General features: G+C 43.7%; 4 protein-coding genes across 4 annotated transcripts; 3 read left to right on the forward strand and 1 right to left on the reverse strand.

The window, feature by feature from the left end:
* Positions 1 to 1,433: 1,433 nt before the first annotated feature.
* C8R40DRAFT_1056994 (uncharacterized protein) lies at positions 1,434 to 2,434 on the forward strand (the record flags this gene model as incomplete). The annotated part of the gene is made up of 3 exons (XM_046225121.1): positions 1,434 to 1,611; positions 1,689 to 1,972; positions 2,228 to 2,434. Coding segments are annotated over 3 exons (669 nt in total), but the record flags the coding sequence as incomplete, so codon positions are not given.
* Positions 2,435 to 9,825: 7,391 nt separating this feature from the next.
* Positions 9,826 to 11,099, reverse strand: C8R40DRAFT_1240439 (uncharacterized protein). Its single transcript, XM_046233518.1, has 2 exons — positions 10,037 to 11,099; positions 9,826 to 9,863 (listed from the first exon to the last, which is right to left on the reverse strand). Exon 1 carries the CDS (start codon positions 10,735 to 10,737, stop codon positions 10,162 to 10,164), a length of 576 nt encoding a protein of 191 aa, XP_046081467.1. The 5' UTR covers positions 10,738 to 11,099; the 3' UTR covers positions 9,826 to 9,863; positions 10,037 to 10,161.
* A 1,011-nt stretch (positions 11,100 to 12,110) lies between these two features.
* Positions 12,111 to 13,466, forward strand: C8R40DRAFT_1175611 (uncharacterized protein; the record flags this gene model as incomplete). Its single annotated transcript, XM_046232355.1, has 1 exon — positions 12,111 to 13,466. One exon carries the CDS (start codon positions 12,111 to 12,113, stop codon positions 13,464 to 13,466), a length of 1,356 nt encoding a protein of 451 aa, XP_046081468.1.
* Positions 13,467 to 18,479: 5,013 nt separating this feature from the next.
* Positions 18,480 to 20,208, forward strand: C8R40DRAFT_1073274 (uncharacterized protein; the record flags this gene model as incomplete). Its single annotated transcript, XM_046226544.1, has 6 exons — positions 18,480 to 18,817; positions 18,867 to 18,969; positions 19,040 to 19,202; positions 19,259 to 19,702; positions 19,829 to 20,119; positions 20,189 to 20,208. 6 exons carry the CDS (start codon positions 18,480 to 18,482, stop codon positions 20,206 to 20,208), a joined length of 1,359 nt encoding a protein of 452 aa, XP_046081469.1.
* Between the last annotated feature and the right edge of the window lie 4,832 nt (positions 20,209 to 25,040).

Genomic DNA, 25,040 nt, shown 5'->3' on the forward strand with positions numbered 1-25,040 from the left:
TCAGAAAAAGATAGAATAGATTATTATTATTTGGAAAAGGAAAAGCGGGACAAAGACAATGCAAAGCAAGTGAACTTAGTGCAGAGCACTCCGAATAATATCCCCGGAATGATCAACACTGCTACTATGTCTACATACTTAAGCAATCAGCTAAGTGATAAAGACTTGAGAATTGCCAACTTAGAAAAAGAACTTCAATCTCTGAATAATCCTGCATCTCAAATGATGTATCAAATGCCCGGCCAAATGAATCAGTTTATGCAACAACCATTCTATATGCCTCAGCATAATCCTATGATGCAGAGTCAATTCTCACAAGTTGGATGGAATCCAAGTAGTCAGATGAATAGTTATATACCAAGTACAAGTCCTACAATGCATATGTTGAACTCAATGTATCAAAACCAGAATAGTATGACTCCAAACTACCCTAACATGGGTATGCATACACAACCTCAGCAGTCAATGCCTACTATGGCTGAGATTGAGGCATTTGTTCAAACAAGAAGGCAAAAGGAAGAGTCGGAAAAATGAGGAGTTCAATGATTGGGACACTTACTCATAATACAAGTAGGAAAGCTGTAGCAAAGTCCCTTGAGAACCGGCCTGATAAAGCAGCCAAATCCTATGAAAATCAGAACTGGAGAAGTAGAGAAAAAGAAACATTGAAAGATATTGGGTTTGATGAAGGAGATATTCCAGAAATTCCATTTATCAATGTGAAGGATGTATCAGAACTGCCTATGAAAGGCATACAAGCTGTAGACAGAGGAGTGCATGATAGATCAATACAACAGATTGACAAGTCTGAGATTGGACCAGCATATAAGTTCATTGCCCCTGTACAAAGATTGGGAAAAGTAAATGACTTGGTTGATAAAATCTTGGACAATGATATTTGTGTCAAGGCTAGTGATCTGTTGTCTACTTCGAAGCCTATCAGAGAAGAATTGAAATACAGAGTCACTCAACAACGGGTCAACTCTGGGGAACAACCAAAGTCTACACAAGTGAAAGCCCAATTTGAGGAATTGCAACTTGACAGTGACACTATTGATATTGATTCATTACCTAGTGTGACTTGGGAAAAGAAAACAGAAAGAACCAACAGTGGTGAGCAAATCTCAGCTTTTGTAGTTGGAGATGTGGTACTTCAATATTTAGAAACTTTGGCACCTAAAGAAACTGCAAAACAAATTGTAGTAGCCAAAGATTCTCAAAGTTTGAGATCAATATATCCACTATTGAATGGAAGAGAACATGTGGAAAGTCTTCTGGACTCAGGTTCACAGATTGTGTCCACTTCTCAAGAGAAAGCAGAGAAGGCAGGTTTGATCTGGGATCCGGACATAGTAATATATATGCAAAGTGCAAACAAAGGATTAGAAAAGTCATTAGGACTGGCTAGAAATGTGCCATTTTTGATTGGTGATATGACTGTCCTCTTGCAAGTTCATGTGATTAAAGAACCAGCTTATGATCTATTATTGGGAAGGCCATTTGATGCACTTTTACAAACTCACATTCAGAACTTTGCAGATGGAAGACAGATTATCACTCTGACTGAACCATTGACCAATAGAAGAATTACTGTACCAACTTTTGCTAGAGGTACTGCAGCAATATTAGCCAATTCATCTAAGATGGAGAAAGCTACAGAATCCACAACAGCCAATCCAGTTGCACAGGGTTTTCTAGTAACCTCGAGGATTTGATTAGCAAAGATCAAGGAGAGGTGGCTATAGTGTTTGAAGTTAAGAAAAATGGTGAAGTCGAAATTGATAGTTACTGTCTCCCACCAAAGAAAAAGTTCACTTATGATGGACTTCGAAATGCATACCTGGTTGCATCAGCAGATGCTACTGCTCATGATAAACATGCTCAACATTCACTTTCTTCATATCTGTCTTCTGTTTATTCTATGGATATTAAAACTCCAGGTACCAATATTTCAACTGCTATTACTGCTGAAGTTGTATATACCGAAGATTGGAAATTCTCTAAGTTATTTGATATCAATAGAACAAAGAATCCCATTAGGGTCACAAAAACAATTGAAAATCCTGAAACAACTCCAAAAACATCAGAAATTCGGATTGACTATATTTCAAAGATAAAGCATGAATTCTATTGTATCAATCATACTCCACTTTCATCTTTCATTTCTAAATTATCTCAGTCTGAGATTGGTGATTTGAAGCCATGCAGAACTGATATCTATTTTGAGCCCATGGCAGTACTTGCATCTAGAAAATACAAACCAGTAGCAAAGAAAGTGAGACCAATTATTGGTGAACTTCCCCAGAAATTCAGAATAATCAGAGATATTAAGGGAGATCCATTGAAGGATATGCCTAAGCTATCTACACACCCACCAGAGTTCAAACCTACTGGGAGATATACTGAAGCAAGAAAAGCAATAATAGACAAGATACATGGAGATGATTTTCTGTGGCCTGAGGAAAGAAAACTCATGCACCATCTCATGATGGAACAGGAAATGGGTTTTGCCTGGAATGATGAGGAGAGAGGGAAATTCAGAGAAGACTTCTTTCCACCAGTAGACATGCCAGTAATTCCTCACACTCCATGGGTTGAGAAAAATATACCCATACCACCTGGAACTTATGATGAAATATGCAAAGCAGTCAAAGTGAAAATTGATGCTGGAGTATATGAACCTTCAAACTCATCATATAGGTCAAGATGGTTTGGTGTATTGAAGAAAGATGGGAAAAGTATAAGACTAGTTCATAGTCTGGAACCCTTGAACAAAGTTACTATTCAACATTCTGGTCTACCACCTGCCACAGATGAGTTAGCAGACCAATTTGCAGGGTACTCCTGTGGTGCAATTTTGGATATGTATGTTGGATATGATGAAAGAATGTTAGCAACACAATCAAGGGATTTTACAACATTCCAAACACCTTATGGTGCACTCAGATTGACCACATTACCAATGGGTTGGACAAACTCAGTACCAATATTCCATGATGATGTTACCTATATGTTGAGAGAAGAAATTCCACATGTAACCAGACCATATATTGATGATGTCCCTATCAAAGGACCACCAACTCGGTATGAAACTAAAGATGGTAGTTATGAAGTTATTCCAGAGAACTCAGGGATCCGCCGTTTTGTCTGGGAATACATGCAAAATGTAAACAGAGTCATACAGAGAGTAAAATACTGTGGTGGAACCTTTTCAGGACACAAAGCAGTTGTATGTGCTTCTGAGTTCAAAGTGGTTGGATACAGATGTACTTATGAAGGAAGAGTAGTTGACCCGGATTTAATGGGTGTCATTGACAGGTGGGGTCCTTGTAAAAATATAGGAGATGTCCGCAGTTTCTTGGGAACAGCAGGCCTCTGTAGAATGTTTGTCAAGAACTATGCCAAAATAGCAGAACCCATCAATAATCTCAGAAAAGACAATGTAGTCTTTTTCTGGGGACCCATAGAACAGAAAGCCATGGATGAATTGAAGAAAGCAATCAAAGAATCTCCAGCACTGAGAAAATTAGACTATAACAGTGACAGCAATGTAATTCTGTCTGTGGATAGCTCATTTAAAGGAGTTGGATTTTACATATGTCAAGAAGATGAAAAAGATAAAAGAAAAAGACATTATGCAAGATTCGGATCTATCACCTATAATGATAGGGAAGCAAGATTTTCTCAACCAAAGAGGGAACTGTATGGATTATACAGAGCTCTGCAAGCTTGTAAATACTGGTTATTTGGTGTAAGAAAACTTACCATTGAGGTTGATGCAAAGTATATTAAAGGAATGCTCCAACACCCAGATGAAGTCCCCAATGCTGCAATAAACAGATGGATTGAACAGATCCTAATGTTCCATTTTGAACTCAAACATATACCTGGAAAGAAACATGGTTCCGATGGATTGTCAAGGAGAGACCTGCAACCAGGAGACAAAATATATGTTAATCCGGAAGAAGAATATCAAGATGAACCACCAGCATTTACTGTCACATTTGAGAATGGAATTGACACCACAATACCATTTGAAGCATTCAAAGATAAAATTGACACAAGGACTGGCTATACACAGGAAATTGCAGAGTCAGTACAAGACTTTGTACAACTAGTGGAAGAAGCTAGCAGGAATGAAGCAAAGCTCAGAGCCAAGTTTGTGCAACAGTATCCAGCTAATGGAGCCTTTCTGACAACTTTGCCCCAGATTATCAAACCTCAAAATTTCATAAGTGAGGAGAGATATGAGGAAAAACATAGATCTAACAAAGGGAAAGAACAAGATAACAGGCTGTTACTAGTCCGAAAATGGTTAAAGAATCCTAAATGGAAGCCAGATAATATGTCTGAGAACCAGTATTTGAACTTCAAACAGTTTGCAAGACAATTCTTCACTAAAGATGATAAATTGTACCAGCGGAACATTGAAGGAAAACATAGATTAGTGGTTGGAAAAGAACACAGAATGTCCATAATGAAGGCAGCACATGATGGCCTTGGTCACAGAGGGGTATATGCAACTAAATCTCTACTCATGGAACGGTTCTGGTGGCCTGAGTTAGAAAGAGATGCAAATTGGTATGTTAAAACATGCCATTTATGTCAACAAAGACTCAAAGACCATATAAGAACACCACCAAGACTAACAGCAACACCATCTATCTTCCAAGTGCTTCATGCAGATACAATGCATATGCCTGTGTCTAATGGCAAGAAGTATTTTGTACATGGACGGTGCCATGTTACAAGTTGGATGGAGGGGAGAGCCCTTAGAAAAGAAACAAGTAAGACTATTGGTGACTGGATATATGAAGAAATAATATGTAGATGGGGTTGTTTAGCTGTAATTTATACAGACAATGGTACCCCATTCTTGAATGCAATTAAATATCTTGAAGAAAAATATGGAATTAAAGGCATACAAATTGCACCATATAGATCACAAGCAAATGGAAAGATAGAAAGGCCACATTGGGATGTCAGACAAGCTTTGTACAAAGCAGCAAATGGCATACAGTCTCAATGGTCCTATTATGTAGTAGAAATAATGTGGGCAGACAGAATTACAGTGCGCAAAAGGCTCGGATGTTCACCATTCTTTGCTCTCACAGGTGCACACCCTGTACTGCCATTTGATATTATGCAGGCAACTTGGTTAATGCAGATACCAGGTCATGTATTAAGTACAACAGAGTTGATTGGACTTAGAGCAAGAGCACTTGCATTACACACAGAACAAGTAAAGGAAATAATGAGTAGAATAGATCAGAAGAAACAAAAAGATACACTGAGATATGAACATATGCATACTAATACTATCAAGAATTTTGACTTCAAACCAGGGGAACTTGTGTTAGTAAGAAATTCACAAGTAGAGAATTCCTTGAATGCCAAAATGTTACCTAGATGGATGGGACCTTGCATTGTAATCAGAAGAACAGCTGGAGGCTCCTATGTGCTAGCAGAAATGGATGGTGCAGTATTCCAGAATAAAGTATCACCATTCCGAGTCAGACCATACAATGCCCGGCACAAAGTCAAACTTCCTCAAGCACTTCCACTGCTTACAGGTATATCAATGGAAGCTTTAGATGCAATTGCAAATGGACCTGAACCTGATAATAGTGAAGCCATAGAGCTGGAAAGTTCACGTATTGAGGAGTCCCTGGAAATAGAATATGAGAATGATGATTCTATCATAGAGCCATTAATCCGAGGTGAACTCAATGCAAACTCAGAAGTAGACTATGAGAATGAACTCAGTGATGATGAGGATGATACATAAAACAAAAGTATATTGTTCAGAAGACAATACAAACATGAATAAATCAAAGGAATGACTATGTAGTTGGTACAAAAGAATGACACAGTATGGAAGGAATAAATAAGTTGTGCAGAAATTTACTCCACTGAAGTACCTTCAGCAACATGAAGTTCCTTGAGAACTTGGACATGCTGAGCCTTGAGAAGGTCAAAGTACTGAAGTAAGTAATGTACTCTGTTAATGGTGACATCCAATTCAGATCGGAGGTCTGACTCTTGTTTAATAAGTCCACGTTCAGACTTAGGAGACAAAGAAATATTGTGGACTAAGTCCTTGGCCTTATGAATAATTTCAGTGGCAGCAGGACTGGATGAGGACGAAGCAGCAGCTAAATATGACACCAATCAATTATAAGAGAATAGAGTGAAAGACAAGCAACATACCAGCAACTTGGGCAGAGGAGTTTGGGAAAGCAAGAGAAGTCCCTGGTGCAATATTGATATATTCAGAACCAGCACCAGAGCGTTGGCGCTTCCGAGTCTCCTCAAAGCCCTTTTTGGCATAATGAACAGCCTTAAAATAAAGGCGGGAATTAGAGTCTAGGCCCGGTACATCTCCAAGAAAAAGATAACGTACCTGGGCCTTGCTTGCATCATTGCTCTATGGGAATAAGAAAATCATGTTCAACTCAAAGTACAATAAAAGTATAGCAGATTAGCCTACCTCAACAATGGGTTCCTTATCCTTGTTTTTGTTGAACTTGATGTTAGCAGGAAGTGGAGCAGGAATGGAGGGAGTAGATGCAGCCATTGGCTCAACAGAGAGAGTAGTGCCAGGAACAACAGAGTCAACAGACATCTGCATAAATAAGAACAAAATTCCATGAAGAGCATCAACAAAATGAGGAGCTAAAACATACCACAGAATCAGTAGAGGTGGTGTTGTTGACTGGTGGAGTAGAATCACCCATAGCAATATCTCCCCCAATAATCTGCACCTCTTCTTCATCTTCAGAAGAAGTATCAACAATCATTGGAACTGATTTTGGAGCCTTTCCTTTCCGGTTGGAGCGACGGGTGGTCTGTTAAATAATTAAATTGATCAGAAACTTCGAACTTTAGTAAAGAAATTAAAGACATACTTTGGTTTTCATAACTGGAGGGACCGAAGTAACAGCATTAGAATTACCAGCAGTGTTGATAGCACTAGCAACAGAGGCAGCAGGCTGTGTAGCAGCTCGGACCTCATGGATTCTCTTAGTGAGAGCTCGGACAGCACTGTGGCAGGCTGGCATAGTAAAAGCCTCTCCCCGAGTTTGGGCATTGGCAGCCAATGCCTCAAGGCAGCCACGGACTTTGAAAATAATATCAAAGAATGTCGGATCACTGAGAAGGTTGTTGACAAAATTTTGAAGTCGAGCCTACAGAAACAGAACATCAGAATATAATGAATTATATCAGAGAATAAATTAAATACCGTCGAGTCACCCAAAAGTGCAGCATGAATCAGGCAATCAGCATGATTATTAGCTTTGGATAAGGCCGGATACAGGACTGAAGCATATGTGGTGTATGCAAACGTAACTTCCTCCTTGACTTTGGCATATTCCTGAGCAGAAATAGCTGAAGATGGTGTGGAAGACATTTTTTTGAGAAAGCAAAGTTTCGAGGAGATGATGAGTCTAGTGAGTGGAGAATACAGCAAAGCAAAGTCCGAGTGGAATGTTTATTCAGGCAAAGAATATTGAGGCTTTTATAGCAAAACTGGCCTAGAGGACTTCGAGATTTTTGCAATGAAAAATGATTAAGCATGCAATGGCACAGTCAGACAGTAAAGCAAGCATGTTGAATTGAAGCTGAGAGATGCAAGAATAATAAACTCGTACTAAATCTGATAAGCAAGGGACAAGTCTACATGCAGGCTCAAAGGCTGTACAGACTCAACATTTGCATCAAATGTATTGTAAACAGATATCCTTATACCCTACACTAAATATCGACTCGGTTCTTCAGGAATTAATGAACTGAGGACAGTTCAAATTAAGAAAAGGGGGGATGATACAACCCAAAATAATCTGAACTCGAAATGTCAAAACTTCGGCAGTTCATGCAGAGGTTCAGTGGTATATCTACAAGTCTACAGTACATTGTGGTTTGATACAGATTGCACAGATGTTCACTGAAGATGATTCAAATAAGATTCTCGGCAGTATAACACAATTGTACTCACTCAGACCACTAAAACCCATTCTTTATGTTGAGTGTACATTGCTTAAAGCATATTACATGTATATCAAAGACTAATTGTACCAAGCAAGTAAGACAGAAGTAGAGACTAGTAATTATGGGCTGACATACTGCATATGCTCGGATTTCCAAAGCAATAGCTAAAGCAGCTCAAAAGCATAATAGACTCGGAATGTATGACAGATATCTGATGCAACCAGGCACAAGGGAACAATAGCTAAAGCAGCTCATTGACAAGACCGTGCCTACAGGTCAATAGCTATAGAGGTTCTGAGGCCGGATCTGGCCCGGGAATGGCCCGGGATAATTCCAAGGTCCGGAACTGAGTATTGGCCTGTAGTACACACTGGGAGTGGGACGTCGGTGAAGCTATTAGCAACACCCTTCACACACTGTTGGTGTCCCCGGGAATTATGGCAAGAGTGCAAGATTGGGATGAGCAGCCTAAATGGGGTTCCTGATGATCCGGGAGTCCGGGAGCAAAGGGTAAAGAAGATATTAAAGACTGGGATAAGATGGTACACTTGATTTCAAGCTTCACTACAACGTACAAAGTATTCTAGCTTATATACATCCCAGATACAGTCAGAAGACCTCGATGAAAGCTCGGAATAATAAATAAATAGAATGTAGGTCACAAGGTTATTAATCCGAAGTCCGGCCGCTCCGGGCCGGGCCGGGAAGCGTATTGGGTGAATTGCATGCATATGACAGTATCCCCCCGTTAGGCCTGAGCCCACGAAGGCCTCTGTGAATATGTGTGCAGTGAAATAGTAAAGTATAGTAAAGCAAAGGGATTGGATTAGATCCAGTAGTGAAGAATAAATTAAAAGTGAATGTTTCGGAGAAACTGGAAAGGATCGGCCTGCCGATGTAGGGGGTCAAAGAAACTTAATAAAGCAAACAAAACCAGATTGAAACAAAGTAAACTCGTAACAAAATAATCAACAAAAGAATGGATGACCACGTAACTTCCGAAGTCCGGGCCGGCCGGAAATTGTTCTGAAGTCTCAAAAGACTAAAACAAGTTCCGAAATTCAGAACAATCGGGAGCAGCCGGTCCGAAAATTGGAATACAGGACTGGAATACAGCAGTATCCCCCAAGTATGCTTGAGCCCTCGAAAGCCATGAATCAAGAGCCGAAGTTGGAGTAAATGGTGATATAGGAGGATAGGGTAATGGAGTAGGGAAAATTTCGGAATAAAATCCAAGCCGAGAGGCGGGATTGGGCCGGAAAAATCGTCGGAAACTGCGGAAAAGTCCGGCATACCAATCAACACAAAGTGCTGCCAAAAATGATAACCTGAGCTGATATCCACACAAGAGCGATGCCTAAAAAGGCCGAAATTGACACAAAGTGTCCAGAATGATGGTAGAACCATCCCGAGACCGGAAGTTCCAAGGAAAGCAAAGCCAGAAAGCGCTATAAGGATAATCATAAAAAATGAGTTGGAAAAAAGTGTTTCGGTCTACCCGGCAGATCAACGGATCTAAGTGGGAGTAGAAACTGTATCCTAACAAATAATCAATGAAATCCTACTAAACAGAGGAGCAGTTTGTGGGTGAAGCAAAGGAATCAACAGAAATAGAAATGATAACAGGTAAGTGAATGGAAGTGCTAATGAGCAAGCTTGAGATAATGCCAATAAAATGACGGAAAAGTCGGAACAAGGTCGGAAATATTGAAATATTTAGTAATCAATAATGAGCAAAAACATCGGCATAATCGGGCCGTAATTCGAAAAAAAAGCGAAATGTGCCCTAGACATTGAGAATAATAACAAGGAAGCCAAAAATCGGGCCGGAGCTCGGAAATGAAGTACAGATAATGTCAAACAATGAATAGTCATAAAAAGGCCAAGAAATCGGGCCGAGGTTTGGAAGGAATGGGAATTTGCAAGGTCAACAAGTGAAATAATGAAAGAAAAGGAAACATTGGTTCAAACCTTGGAAAGAATCGCAAAAATGCGGGCCGAAGCTCGGAAATAATATCAATGATAATGTCAAATACTGAATAATCATTGAAGGGCATAAAAACGGGCCGAAATTCAGAAAGAAAGGAATTTGTAAGGTCAAATAAGTGAAAATCATGAAAGCAAAGGGAATGGTCGGAAAATTCGGAATTAAAATGTAGAAAAAATTAAGAATTACTCGGAACCATCATCGGAGCCCGGAACATCCGATTCAGAGTTATCTGCATCGTAGTTCTGTCCTGTACGGGCCTGCATTTTGAGACAATCTACCTTCATATGTTCTCCTCCACAATAAAAGCACAACCCGAGCACCCTGCGCCTTTCCCTCTCGGAGTCCACAAGCCTGCCATCGGGTCCGAGGTGAGGATGACCAGATCTGTCATCACCGGGCCGGAGTTCCGGCGCTTCGGAGTTATCAGAGGCAAACGAGTGGAAAGACTCAACCGAGTCTGAGGCTGAGGATGAAGGATAGGAATGTAGGTAACGGAGATCATAAGGGCCGGGGTGATCCGAGTCGAAGTCAGAGGATTCATGAAGATAATCATAATCAAATGGGCCAGGAAATTCTGAGTCATAACTTGACTGGTCAGGATCGGAAATAGTACCGGACTGAACTGATTCTTGTTCAGAATTGTGGTCAGATGGGCTAGATTGGTCCGACGAATCCGAAGGTTCCGGGTCCGGGCCAACCGGATCAGGTAAAGATAAGGCATACTCGAGGAAGGATTCAGGACCAGAGCCAAAAGACATAATGAAGGGGTATTTCGGTGAAGGAACAGTGTAATGAAGTGTAAGCTTGAAATACTGACAAGACCGTGCCTACAGGTCAATAGCTATAGAGGTTCTGAGGCCGGATCTGGCCCGGGAATGGCCCGGGATAATTCCAAGGTCCGGAACTGAGTATTGGCCTGTAGTACACACTGGGAGTGGGACGTCGGTGAAGCTATTAGCAACACCCTTCACACACTGTTGGTGTCCCCGGGAATTATGGCAAGAGTGCAAGATTGGGATGAGCAGCCTAAATGGGGTTCCTGATGATCCGGGAGTCCGGGAGCAAAGGGTAAAGAAGATATTAAAGACTGGGATAAGATGGTACACTTGATTTCAAGCTTCACTACAACGTACAAAGTATTCTAGCTTATATACATCCCAGATACAGTCAGAAGACCTCGATGAAAGCTCGGAATAATAAATAAATAGAATGTAGGTCACAAGGTTATTAATCCGAAGTCCGGCCGCTCCGGGCCGGGCCGGGAAGCGTATTGGGTGAATTGCATGCATATGACACTCATGCCTGACAGATATCTGATGCAACCAGGCACAGTGGCACAATAGCTAAAGAAACTCAACCACATGTTTATTATGATTGGTACCTGATGTTCATGTGAGTCTCGGAGTTTATCCGGGAGTCAGATGGTTCAATAAAATATGCACATGGTTACCTCGGAACAAGATATTCCGAACCATGTGCAGCATAATAAAACCCTAGACCCTGGGCTAGCTCTAGGCCCCCAGAATTGCATATATACCAGTAAAAACCTCGAGACAGGACAAGCTTGCTCCACCCCCACTTCTGTAGAGATTGCTAGTCCTACAACTTGAAGGGAGTTTAGTTTCAGCATAGAAAGAATACACTTGATTAGACAGAAAGAATTGTATAACTCAGAAAGATTGTACTATTTGACTTAAAGAAAGAGAGTAAAGTTATTCAGTACAAGCAAGTAAAGTTATTCAGTTCAGAAGTTACAAAGTTACCTTTGAATATCAAGCCCAAGTTTTATAGAACTTGTGAAAGAAAATCTATTACACTTGTTATAACCAACTTAAAAGCATTTTGTACATTGAATATAATAAATCTTTCTGTGCACCCCTCCGAACTTGTGTTTGACTTAGTTTTGTGTGTGTTGGTGTTGGTGTTTGTGTGAGATTTGTTCTTGCATTTGCATTTTGCACTTAGCCTAAAGTCAACATATCACCGTATATCACCAATTCCCGAAAAAGGCTCCAGCCCCGACACAGCTCGCACTAGCGCCGATGATAATTCCCCTACGACTCCCGACTTGCAAACACAAACGCAGTGGTCGATTGGAGAACGGCCGACACCCTCTGCCTCCCATACATCGATGAATGAGATACAGACACCAGGCCCTGCAAACATAAAAGCCAAAGGTACACCAAAAAAGGGAGCAGGCAGTAAAAAGCCAGACGCGCTTACGAACGCCTCATTCCCGCTACCTATAGAACCTCCAACATCTACCATAAATATCTCCGGGGATGTCCTTGCAATCCTCAAACTCAGTACATCGGAAAAAAAGAACCGGATTATTGATGTCGGAAAAGTGGTCGACGCCAATTTTCGCGTTTTGGGCGGTCTTCACCTTGAACTCGAGAAAAGGCTGACAGACCATAGTGCTCACATCGGTGAAGACATAGCGGAGCTCGCGACGCGTCTTGATAACTTGGAGGTAGCGGATCTCACGAGCATTGAGGGCGGTCCCCAGGACACCTCTCTCCCAAGTCAACCGGTTTCCGCTGGAGTAGGAATTTTGCATGACCTAAAATCTCGCATCTCAGCACTTGAGGAGGAGACAGACGAGGAAGGGGGGAATGATATCCGAGTAGCGGAGACAGAGAAAATGGTGAAGAAGTTGCGAGGGGATATCTCGAACATGAAGGACAAGGCGGATCTCGACCGCCAATTTGCTAAGACCCTGGCAACACCCAAGGACGTCAACGACGCACGCACATTCGCGACACGAGAGGTAGCGATGCTTCGCACCAAGCTTTCAGACGAGATCAAATCAGTACGTGCGCTAATTCCAAAGGACTCGGTGTCGAAACGAGTGGCACCACTAGAGTCCCGGATAGACATACTCAACTCTAAAGTAGAAGATCTTGAGGGGAAGTTGAACCGCGCGCTGGCTGAAAATGAGCTTCTTCGAGCTCAAATTCATTCAAAGGAGTTGAATCGAGGTCGGAGTCTTGCTTCGGCCCCTGATGGATATCAGCTTTCGCAATCCCCTTCTCCTCATCGTCATCACTCGCAAGCCCCCGGCCGTTATCGCTCTCGCTCTGCCTCACCCTTTTCTCAACGCCGACATGCTCTACCTCCGCCGCCGCCGCCCCCACCTCCTACTTCCACATCCAGAAACAAGAGACAACATAGTGCAAGCCAGGATAGCAGACCAAACAAAAAAGGACAACAGCAAAATCCAGCAGCAGAGAAAGTATCACTGTATTTGGGCCCTTTCCCCCCAACATTCTGTGTGCACTCGATGGGACATGTGCGCCGATGGTTCTCGGAGGTGGTGCAACCTACATATTGTCCATACATACTCGACGCAACGGACGGTTATTACAAAATTGCTTTCGGCACGCGCGCTGACGCTGACGGTTTTATGGCCTCCTGGAAGGCGAACTTTGCTCAATCCGACTTGCGTAACTACCATGGCATCCACATTAGACAGGGGGATTTTTGAACGGGGCTGAGGTTCTCCAGCATGTCACGGAGAGTAGCCAGACATCCAATTCTAGTATAACAGATGATGATATATATGACAAAAATGTTATTAGAATCCTTTCATGGAATGTTCATGGTGATTTCTCTGTTAAAATGCTCAGCCCCGATTTTCGAAACATGCTCTCACAATATGATTTAATTCTCATCCAAGAAACACACTTATGTACTGAGGAAGAAGATGCACTGACAAAACTGGATGGTTTCAATTTTTTTGTTCAATCTCGCACCACGGCGAAACAGTGGGAAAAGCAACACGGAGGTGTTTGTGCTTTTGTTCGGAAAGGAATTGCAGCTTCGAAGTCAAAGCTTTCATCACCAGATATTCTGGTTCTGGATCTTGGCAGCTTATGGGTTATCAATGCGTATATACTGCCTGTGCTATCTAGGTATATACATTTCACAGATGTAGCTCCCGAAGAGCAGTTATTTGAAACAATTCGGATATGTGCACTGGTGGACAGTTCGAAAAAGACTGTAGTGGCTACAGATGCTAATGGACGGACATCTTCAAGAACCCCAAAGGCTGCTCATTTGACACGGTTATCACAAGACACTGAAGTCAATGCAAGGGGACTGCGTATTCTGCAGTTATGCGAGGAGATGAACTTGGCAATAGTGAATGGTACTGAACTGGAATCTCCCAATCGTGGGTCTTACACTTCCCACCAGCACAATGGCAAAGCAGTGGTGGATTATATTCTGGTTTCAGATGAGCTGTGCCCAATGATACAAAATCTGAGCGTGGAAGTCAGGCCATTATCGAAGAAAGACCAATGGTCGGACCACTCAAAGCTCTCATTGGTGATGTCACGCGAGATTTACACCATGACTGCTCAACGATCCAGCCAACCAAAAGTTCCTCTCACAATACCAATACATGATGAATGGACAGACACTTTATATCAGGAGACGCTACAGAGTGGAAAACCTCCACACCTATTGCTCCGAGACTTTTATGGTCCAGTATACTATGATCAGAATCCAATCTCGGTATACACGGATGGTTCATGCTTGGAGAATGGGAAAGACTATGCAAGAGCTGGTTCTGGGATATGCTTCGGACTACAGTCTAACCAGAACATTAGCCTAAGGGTACCAGGGCCTGAGACTCCCACCAATAACAGAGCCGAAGCATATGCTGTCTTGATGCTACTAGCAAAAGTCAACCCAAAAAGAGCAATGAACATTTTCTGTGATTCAACCTATGTCATTCGAGAATGCTGCTATTGGGCTGGCCGTCACCTATCTACAGGATGGAAGATGCCAAATGGGGACCTATTAAAAGACATCTGCCTATTGCTGAAGTATCGCTTAGCTTTCACCCGCTTTATATGGGTCAAAGGACATAGTGGCATTCCCCAAAACGAATTGGCAGATGAATTGGCAAAAATAGGATGCACAAAAGATATTCCAAGGGATTATTCCCCCCTAGTATCTTCACCATGGGAGCGGGACCCAGGAAACAGGCAAGCAATTGATGTTCAAAAAGTCTCCACGGATCTACCAGAACACGCAGAACCCAGAACAATGATTGGTAGGTCAATTACCTGGGCTGCGGAGCAAGGTCACCGAGGAAGATCTAAAGTGGCAAAAATCCGGGATGATAACCTTGCAAAATTGCGCAATTGCAAAACTAATGCACAATTTTGGATGCTATACAAGTCATGGCTTGACCCAAAAGCAAAAGACTTTGAGCTTTCACTAAACCACCTGTATACTGAGTTTAAGACAAGGCTGAATACCCCTGTGGTCCCATCATTGCAATTAAATCACCAGCATCTGTCATATCTAAAGCACTTGGAAGCAATGCTACCTGAGGCAAACTTAGACCCAACAGAGCAAAAGTTCTTTAGCTTGACCATCCATGAAGAGGAAGTGGCAGATGCCAAGGAACATGTACTAGAATGTAACTTGAATAGCGCTATAGGCTCAGACAGCATTTCATACAAGGAAATCATGGACATTCCCAATGAAAATATAGCTTCCTTTCTCAATTTCTGTGTCAAGAACAAGACAGCACCTTCAAAATGGTTATATGCAATAGTGATTGGCATTCTAAAACCTGGAAAGAATGCTTCAGACCCAAATGGTTATCGCCTTATTGTATTAGAGTGCTGTTTCGCAAAATTGTTGGCCTATATAATTGACCGGAGAATAAGGTCTTATGCAGATTTGAAACATTTGATACCTGACTCACAAAATGGCTTCAGACCTACATACCGAACAACTAACAATCCGTTGATTTTGAGAACTATGATAGATAAGGCTAAATCTCTGGGAACCCCACTATATTTTGCATACATGGACTGGACAAATGCATTTCCCTCTACAGATCGATCTGTAATGTGGATAAAACTATTCTCGATGGGTGTAAAAGGTCCAATGATAGACTGGTTACGTATGCTCTATGCAAAAATGGCTTATGTGGTTAGAGTTTGCGGATCTCACTCGGAACCTTTTGGAGGTGATATGGGGGTCATCACAGGTAGTCCGGTTTCACCAAACTTGTTCAATTTGGTTGTTGCAGATTTTAAAGTGACAGAGCACCCAACAGATGTTGTCCTTCATGATAAGCATGTGAACCATATGCTACAAGCAGATGACACAGGAATGGCTAGTACAACACCTTCTAGTATCCAATCAAAACTTAGACAATTTGAACAATATGCATCCCTCACAGGCTTCGAAGTCTCTGTACCTAAATGTATGATCACAGTGTTTGGACAGGAAGCTAATGCAGACACAGTTTTTATGCTGCATGACAAACCTTTGCAAAAGAAAAAGAAACTGAAATATATTGGAGTTCATCATCAGACTGGTCAGGGAGGTATATACAAGGACAATTATCAGAAGCTTGCAGACAAGGCCAAGAATGCTGCTGGTGCTGTGCTTCATGCTAAAACTTTTGTGGGAAATGACATGCCAATTAAGGATATGATTACTATGTACTGGGCAAGAGTAGACCCATATTTAAAGAGTGGGTCTGAGTTTATCATGGATGTGGTAGTGTCCCACAGAGAGCAATTAGAAGAAGTACAACACTATTTTCTACGAAGGGCTCTCTCTATCCAAAAGCGATCATCTTTGGAGGTTCTGTTCACTGAAACAGGAGTGATGCCAATTCGATACAGACGGATTATCCTTTTCTTCAAGAACATGCAGTACTTAATCAGTTTACCACATCACCATCTGGCATGGAAAGCAATGCGAGAAGCTTACTCTTTAGCACAAAAAGGACATACATCCATCATTTTGGAGGCATGCAGAGTACTTGAGAGCCTACCAATTCCAGTCACATGGAATATTCCAGAGTTTGAGGATATCACTGCAGCACACCTAAATGGTTTAATAGAACACATTCAGGACTCCATGGAGAGGACTCTACAAAATGCATTAATGACATGTCCCAGAACAGCTGATACTCTGAAAGATCGGAAAGAGTATGACCGAAAAAATAAAAAGATGGTTTTCAAAGCTCTCGCTTTTAGACATTATTTGACGGTCCCGACAGGCAAACATCGGAAAGCTTTGATCCACATGGTGACAGGCAATCACCAACTTGCAGTAGAACGTCTGCGATGGAATGAACGGAACAGACCTCGAATCATCAGAGAGCACCGAATTTGCCGCATCTGTAAATGCTCTGTTGAGGATCCTGCCCATGTGTTATTTGAATGTAAAGGAAGCACTGAATTGATCAAACTGAGGGATTCTTTCATGCAAAAAGTCATCTCAGAACTTCCACAGTATGCAAAATCCTATTCCAATGCATGGATGCTATTTCGCATATTATTGGCTGAGACAAGGATCACTGAATTGTTTGCAAAGCTAACATATGATGTTTTAGAAGTGGTATATAACACTGAAATGTTTGTTCCAGCTTAATGCAGGAGCTGCTCACATGCATTGTCGAGACGGGGAAGACCGTGCACGTTTCACGAGGTTTTTTTCTTGCTTTTTCCTCATCAAGTGTGAGAGTGGCATAATCGCCCCCCCGCATTAGAAATGTGTGTTCCGTTACTGTAATCTTAAGTAGTGATTGTACAGTACGGTAAACTGGTTGTTCGGGAATCGGACCTAGCCAGTATAATTTAACTATCCTATCCTATCCTATCCTTATGCGATTGCAGGCCACTGCACCACCGTGCATGGCAAAAACTCGGCTCCTTTCTTGGGTTTATTAAATATTATGGAATCAAAAAAAACAGGGCGCCTTTCAGGCGCCAACATTGAATGTTTTTTGGGAATAAAATAAAAGCAAATTTACATAAACTACAGTATCTATGGAGTAATAGGGAGTAACTGAGTGAGATGCTGTGAGACGAGAAAACATAATTGTGACAGAGTCACGGTCCCGTGATATCCCGTGCCAGTCACAAAAAATGAATTCAGTTCAACTCAGTGTTACTTTTGTCCAAACAAGGAGAAACTCCTACCATAAAAGGAAATTAATTTTGTATGGAGTGCCGTATATAAGGATGATACTTCCGTAAACTACATACAGCCTCGTAACTGGTTAGACGGTTTAGCAACATACAGTTGAGTTGACTGTTTTTTCACAGTGAGTTATATTGACTGTCTTTTAAAGACAGTGATTTTTACTGTATAGTCTATAGGACAGTCAATCTACACTGTGTAGTGTAACAAACAGTGAAGACATCTTCTTAAAGTGAACATTATTATGAGGGCATTACAAATGGTGACGTGGACAGTCTTGTAGAAATACTCTCTGTCCTTATATCGCACACTAACTAGTAACTGTATCATACTCTGCTCGCTCTACAACTGAAATGTAATAACAATAAAACCAGACCGTTGACTGGGTAGCGGGCCCTTGCCGGCGCTACTTGGTTATTAGTTTGTTTTCCAGTGACCTCGCGCAATTGTATTGAGAGGGTGGGACGGGTTATATTCAGCGTAATCGCGCATGCGGCAGCCGGCACTTACATAAGGTTCTTTGTTCACGACGACCATGTCCCGAAATTCTCCTACTGACAGTGAAAAAACTTTGCCAAGGTCAGGGCGAATGATCAGAACCCCAACACGTACTCCTCAGCTTGTCAGTATTAACAGCGCGGCCAGTGGAACCAGTGCTATCAGCAGCCGTAGGAAGACTATTCCAAAAAACTCAGGCAGATCTGCTCGGGAAACAAGGAACCCGTCGAATATTAGTGATGATTCTAGAGAACTTCTCCCTCCAGTTCCCATATACCCAAAGGATCGTATATATGATGCGTACAATACACCTGATTGGGATCGTTTCAAATCTTGTCCTTTTGGTGTTCATCAAGAGTTGAAAGTTGGCGACTAGTAAGTAATTCCAACAATTTGGTGCGCTCATAGAATTAACATGACCTAGTGTAAAATTCAATTTTGAGGAACCCGAGTCGAGCGAGATTGGAACTTTTCACGGGTGTATTATCGAAATTCGCGCTCAACAGTGGACCAGCCCTTCAGTGCAAGTGAAACCACCAAAGGCAAGATTTACTCAGGCATTTTCATACACGTAGCCAACGCATTTCGGAAAACTAGAACTTCCGTGCTTTAGTCTCGACGCTTTCAAATGAGCCTCTTCCATCATTGGCTGCAAGAGATCAAAAACTTTTTGACGATGTCAAACGAGAGCAAACCAGTGTTAGCCGGCAGGTTTTCGGCACTAGCATGGCAGCATGGGTGGATCCTGGAGCAGTTTTGAGTACGTTTCTTCTTCAAAAAGATCAACGCTTGGACCTAGATTCACTTGCTGAACAGAAAAAATGGATGTCGCCATCATCAAGACGAACATTGAACCACCACCTTCTGGGCTCTTCTTCGATCACATTTACTACGTTGGTGGCGATACAGAGCACAGTTTCATGATACCTGCAATCAGTGAGAAGAACGAACTGCTTTGGCCATTCAAGATGATTGGTATCCATGATTGGTATGGAAGGTCACGACGTCAACCGTCTTCGTGCTTGCAAAACTGGAACGAAGAAATTTTTGATCGCTTTGATCCCATGCTCAACAAGGGCGACGACTTGAGAAATGAACACGCTGGACAGTCAGCCTCAACATTCGTTGCTCCCCTAACAAGGTCGAACCCAGATGACAGTGGAGCAGCAAACAATGTGTCGCAGAGTTTCCAAGAACCCGACCTTATAGAGTCGAGTGTCTCCTTAAATTCTTCGCCAGAAAGAGTCGCAAGCTCGCTTGGTAAGCGTATGAGAAGAGTAACAGACGTTGATTCGTGTCCTTCCGAACCAGCCACGAAAAAATCAAGAGGTCAATTTCCTGAGACTAGCTGATATTGTGCCGCTGACTCACAAGTAAATACTCCAGCATCAACCATGGAGATGAGTTCTTCATCATTTAAAGGAGCGCAAACACTATCAGAGATGAATCCGATTTTCCAGACTAAGTCACCGTCACAGGCGCAGGCTACCTTGAACATCTCTGAAGACAAATCAAATGAGGATCTCCCTCAAATGACAGCCGATGGTCCTTCGAGTCTACAATCTCAAGTCTTTGGTCAGAAAATGGGGACAGTTGATGCATCCAGTTTCGTAATGCCCATAATGGAAGCCGAGATCGATTCAAATTTTGATCTGGTATACCCTGACAATCGAAGTCGTGAGTGGAGTTTTCTAGCTATATGTTCTTTATTGAAACTGATACACTGGAAGCCTCTTTACCTCCTAGCCCTGATCGAAATCTTGTAGTATTAGTTAAGCCTGAGGAGTCTATTGGTGCAATTCTACCTGCGCCATATGCAAGCTCCGCGGCACGAATCAACGATGTCATCGAGGGGACAGATTCTCAGGTAGAGGTTGTCATAAAGTACGCAGCCCCTATCATTTTCCTTTTCTCACCGTCTCGACGCCTTTACTTGTACGATACATCATCCCATCACTGTCAAACCCCCATCGATTACTGATCCATCGATTACTGATCCACCTGACCCATCTTCTCCTTCTATTGGCTTCCGCCACCTTCCTTGTTCCTAAACTGTACAGTATTACATCGTTGTTTCTCGCAGACCGGATTATGTATATATAGCCAGCCCTCCACAGCCTGGTCCCTTATCTTGACCTCTCTGTCATTATCTGGGACCAGGTATGTGCTTACTTATTATTACCTATGACTACGATACTCAATATATCTCTGTCATTATCTGGGACCAGCCTACCGCCGTTCTGCTTAGTCGCTCCGCCTTGTTGCCTTGTCCAGTTGCTCCGCCTCACCGTTCTGCTTAGTCGCTCCGCTTTCCCGCTCCGTTAGTCACTCCGCCTCTGCCGCTTCGTGACATTAGGTCAAGATCCATTACTGCACTGACAGCCTACCGATAAGGTTGTCCTTGCAGGGTCTATAGACACCACGTCTTCCCCAGTTCCGCCCGACTCTGAAACACCTGTTGCCAGTATAGACTGCTCCGCACTCCCGCACGCACTTGACCCCAGAGACCAAGCTCACGCCCATAACAACGACGATACTTGGCGCGATTGCCAGTCTCAACCTTGCCCCAACGCCCTTTCGAACTCAATCCGAGAGCCACTCACTGTGAGCAATATAACCTTCCTGCCGATTCCCCAGCCCCGATTGCCTACTCCCATCATGTCGACTCCTATCCCGCCTGCCCCAAACACCTCTGCGGAGGATCTCATGGCTCAGCTCATCAGACAAGTAGCTAACCTTGCTACAGCTATGGAGGAACGCTCATCCTCTAAGTCAAGCATGAACAAACCCGAGGTTTTCAAGGGTAAAGATGGCGCTGAAGCCCGTCGCTTCATGGCTCAGTTCCAGAATTGGGCGTCAGAACAACCGGATCTTGCCAAAAGCCAAGTAAAACTCATCAAGTCCGCCTTGGGTTTCTTCACAGAAAGTGCCGGAGATTGGGCAACTCCCCATCTGCTACATTTCAATGCGGAAAATCCCCCTTTCGGAGGAAATTGGGAGGCGTTTCTGAAGGAATTTAGCCAACGGTTTGAACCAATGGACCCAGGTATGGAAGCCCGTAGCGAGATCAAGAATCTCAGGCAAAGTAAAGGACAGACAGTTGCGGAATTCGCTCAGAAGTTCAAGGATATCGGAGATCGGACTGAAATGTCTGATATTGACTTGCGGGAACGTTTCTTCACTGCATTACTCCCAGAGATCCGACAACACCTCATCACCATAAACATTGCCCAAGGAATTGCTCCGACTCTGAAGGAGGCAATCAAACGTGCCATATCGGTGGATGTCTACCTGCACGATCCCACCATGACTGGCCGGAACTCTGGATACCCTCCCACGCATACCGCTCATACTACCCCTGCTGACCCCCACGCTATGGACATTGATGCAACCCACACCAGTAATGGGAATACTAGGGAAGCATTCCTAGCTCGCATGCGAGGACGATGCTTCGGCTGCGGTGCCCAAGGTCATGTCAAGCAAAACTGCCCACACCGAGAAACCACCTGCTGCTACTGTGGACGTCGAGGACATCTGGAAGCAGTCTGCCAAGACAAATTCATGGGACTCGGACGAGACCGAGGCCGACGCCAGCAACCTCGACGCCAACAGATATCCGCTACGGGACCCGCACCATTCTCCCTATTCCCAAACGAATCCGTTCAAATCGCGTCCTCGACCCCAACATCTGCTCCTGCACCCGTAGCTGCTACTCCGAGCCCCCCTAACCAGGACTTTTCCAATCAGATTGGTCAAATAAGGGAATTACTTGATCGTGCTAACGCTATGTCCTCCTCGTCCTCTGGCTTTCAACAGGGTTTTTAAAGAGGGTACCCGCTTCGGCTGCACCGAGAGTACCCCGTAATCAGTTTGTTATGTTCGCTACTTCCTCGTATGACTCGCACCCATCATGTACAATATCGTCGATCCGGGAATTAAACTCTACTTCCCCACATTTCCGAATTCATGCGAGACTAAGAGGAAGGAATCACAGTATAACAACTGCAGCCATGGTAGACTGTGGAGCTACCGCCCTGTTTTTAAACCAAGACTTTGTCACCCGGAACCATGTAAGATGTGCACCCCTCCATAAACCAATCGACGTTTTTAATATCGATGGAACACCTAACCGAGCTGGACGGATAACCCATTTTGCACGTCTAGCACTCACAGTGGATAATCAAGAGCAATGGATGGACTTTCTGATCACCAACCTAGGAGGTGAAGACATCATCCTTGGACTCCCCTGGCTACGGAAGGTAAATCCGGAGATTGATTGGGAGAAAGGACGACTTTCAGTAAAGCCTCCTCGAGTAACGATAGAAGAAGTCCCAGACGAGGAGATCTTGTACTCTCATCTAGCCGCCACTCACACAGAAACCCCGATCCTTGAACTCCCGGAACTGGAACCTCCCGCAGAAAACCCCCACATTGAGGTGCCACTAGAAGCGACCCTTGAACCGAGTGAATCAGCAGCGGTGGAAGAACCACCAATACACCGAATTCGAGCCAATCATAAAACTCGCCGGGCATGGGTAAAAGCAGGAATTCTAGAGGAACAGACGGAGGAAGTCTGGTGCGCTGCAGGATTCACTTACTCCCAGCAGCTAGCAGAGGAAGCCAACCGAGACAAACCCGTTAAAACCTTCGAAGAAATGGTCCCTGAGCAGTATCGTGATTTCAAGAAGGTTTTCTCCGAATCCGCCTCCGAACGATTACCTGCCCACCAACCTTGGGACCATGCGATTGATCTCGTACCTGGAGCACCGGCAACCATGCGTACCAAGATTTATCCCATGTCCCTAAACGAGCAGGAGGAGTTGGATCGTTTCCTAGAAGAAAACCTACGGAAAGGCTATATCGTCCCCTCAAAATCACCAATCTCATCACCGGTCTTCTTCGTAAAGAAGAAGGATGGGAAACTCCGTTTCGTACAAGACTACCGGAAACTGAACGAATACACTGTGAAGAACCGATACCCTCTCCCATTAGTTGCTGACATCATTAGCCGACTTCAGGGAGCCAGATACTTCACGAAGTTTGATGTCCGCTGGGGTTACAATAACATACGGATTAAGAAGGGGCATGAATGGAAAGGCGCGTTCGCAACAACCCGAGGCTTGTTCGAGCCTAAGGTCATGTTCTTTGGTCTCACAAATTCCCCTGCCACGTTCCAAGCACTTATGAATGCTATATTTGCTGATCTCATTGCAGCCGGCAAGGTGGCAGTCTACCTAGATGACATCCTTATCTTCAGTAACGATCTCGAGGAACACCGACGAATGGTACGGGAAGTATTAACCCGGTTAGAAAAGCACAACCTCTACCTACGACCAGAAAAATGCGAATTTGAACAACAACAGATTGAATACCTCGGACTCATCATCTCAGAAGGAGAGGTGAGAATGGATCCGGTAAAAGTAGCGGCTGTTCGCGACTGGCCAGTCCCTACTAATCTTCGGGAACTACGAGGGTTCTTGGGATTTGCAAACTTCTACCGACGCTTTATCCGGAATTTTGCCAAAATAGCACGACCTCTGAACGACCTGACGAAGAAAGACACCAGCTTTACCTGGACCGACACTCGACAGAAAGCATTTGATACCCTTCGAGAAGCCTTCATCTCCGCACCGATCCTTGCTCTATGGACACCAGACAGGCCTACTCGAATCGAGGTAGACGCATCAGGCTTTGCCACGGGAGGCGCCCTTATGCAGAAGCAAGACGATGGCCAATGGCATCCGGTAGCCTTCAGATCGGCATCCATGCAGCCAGCGGAACGGAACTACGAAATCTACGATCGAGAAATGCTTGCTATCATTGAAGCACTGAAGGATTGGAGGAACTTTCTAGAAGGACTCCCTCAACCATTCGACATCATTACGGACCATTCGAACCTCGAATTCTGGCGCACTGCACAAGACCTCACCCGCCGACAAGCCCGATGGGCCCTCTATCTGTCGCGGTTTGACTTTCATATGATCCACCGCCCTGGCAGAGTAAACACCCAAGCTGATGCTCTCTCCCGCATGGCAGTTCATCATGTATCGGACAGCGATGATAACCAACAACAGACAGTCCTTAAACCTGGCCACTTCGTAAAAATTGCAGCTTCGATCCTACAGAACCCCTTAGAGGATCGTATCCGGAAAGCCTCAGAACAGGAGGCACAGGTATTGGAGGGTCTCAAAACAGTCAAAGAGCACGGACTACAGCGCTTGGCCAATGGGATAGCCGAATGGGAAGAAGACAATGGGTTGGTCTACTACCGAGGTCGAGTATACGTACCAGCAAACGACGACCTACGCACTGAGGTACTCCGTCAATGCCACGACAATCCAACTGCAGGACACCCCGGACTACACGGGACACTCGACTTGGTCAGTACCCATTTCTGGTGGCCTACGTTGCGCTCTTTTGTGGAAAAATACGTTGAGGGATGCGAGGTTTGTGCCCGTAAGAAGATCCAGCGACACCCACGGGCCGTAACTCAACCATTAGATGTACCATCCGGTCTATGGGAAGAGGTAGGGGTTGACCTGATAACACAGCTACCTAACTCCCAAGGCTACGATGCTGTCTTGGTTTGCACAGACCT

Source organism: Lentinula edodes, assembly GCF_021015755.1.
Source record: "Lentinula edodes strain Le(Bin) 0899 ss11 chromosome Unknown C8R40scaffold_45, whole genome shotgun sequence".
NCBI lineage: Eukaryota > Fungi > Basidiomycota > Agaricomycetes > Agaricales > Omphalotaceae > Lentinula > Lentinula edodes.

Coding starts and splice junctions, on each gene's coding strand:
- C8R40DRAFT_1240439 (XM_046233518.1), bottom strand. CDS start 10,737: ATGTCTTTTGGCTCTGGTCCTGAATCCTTCCTCGAGTATGCCTTATCT.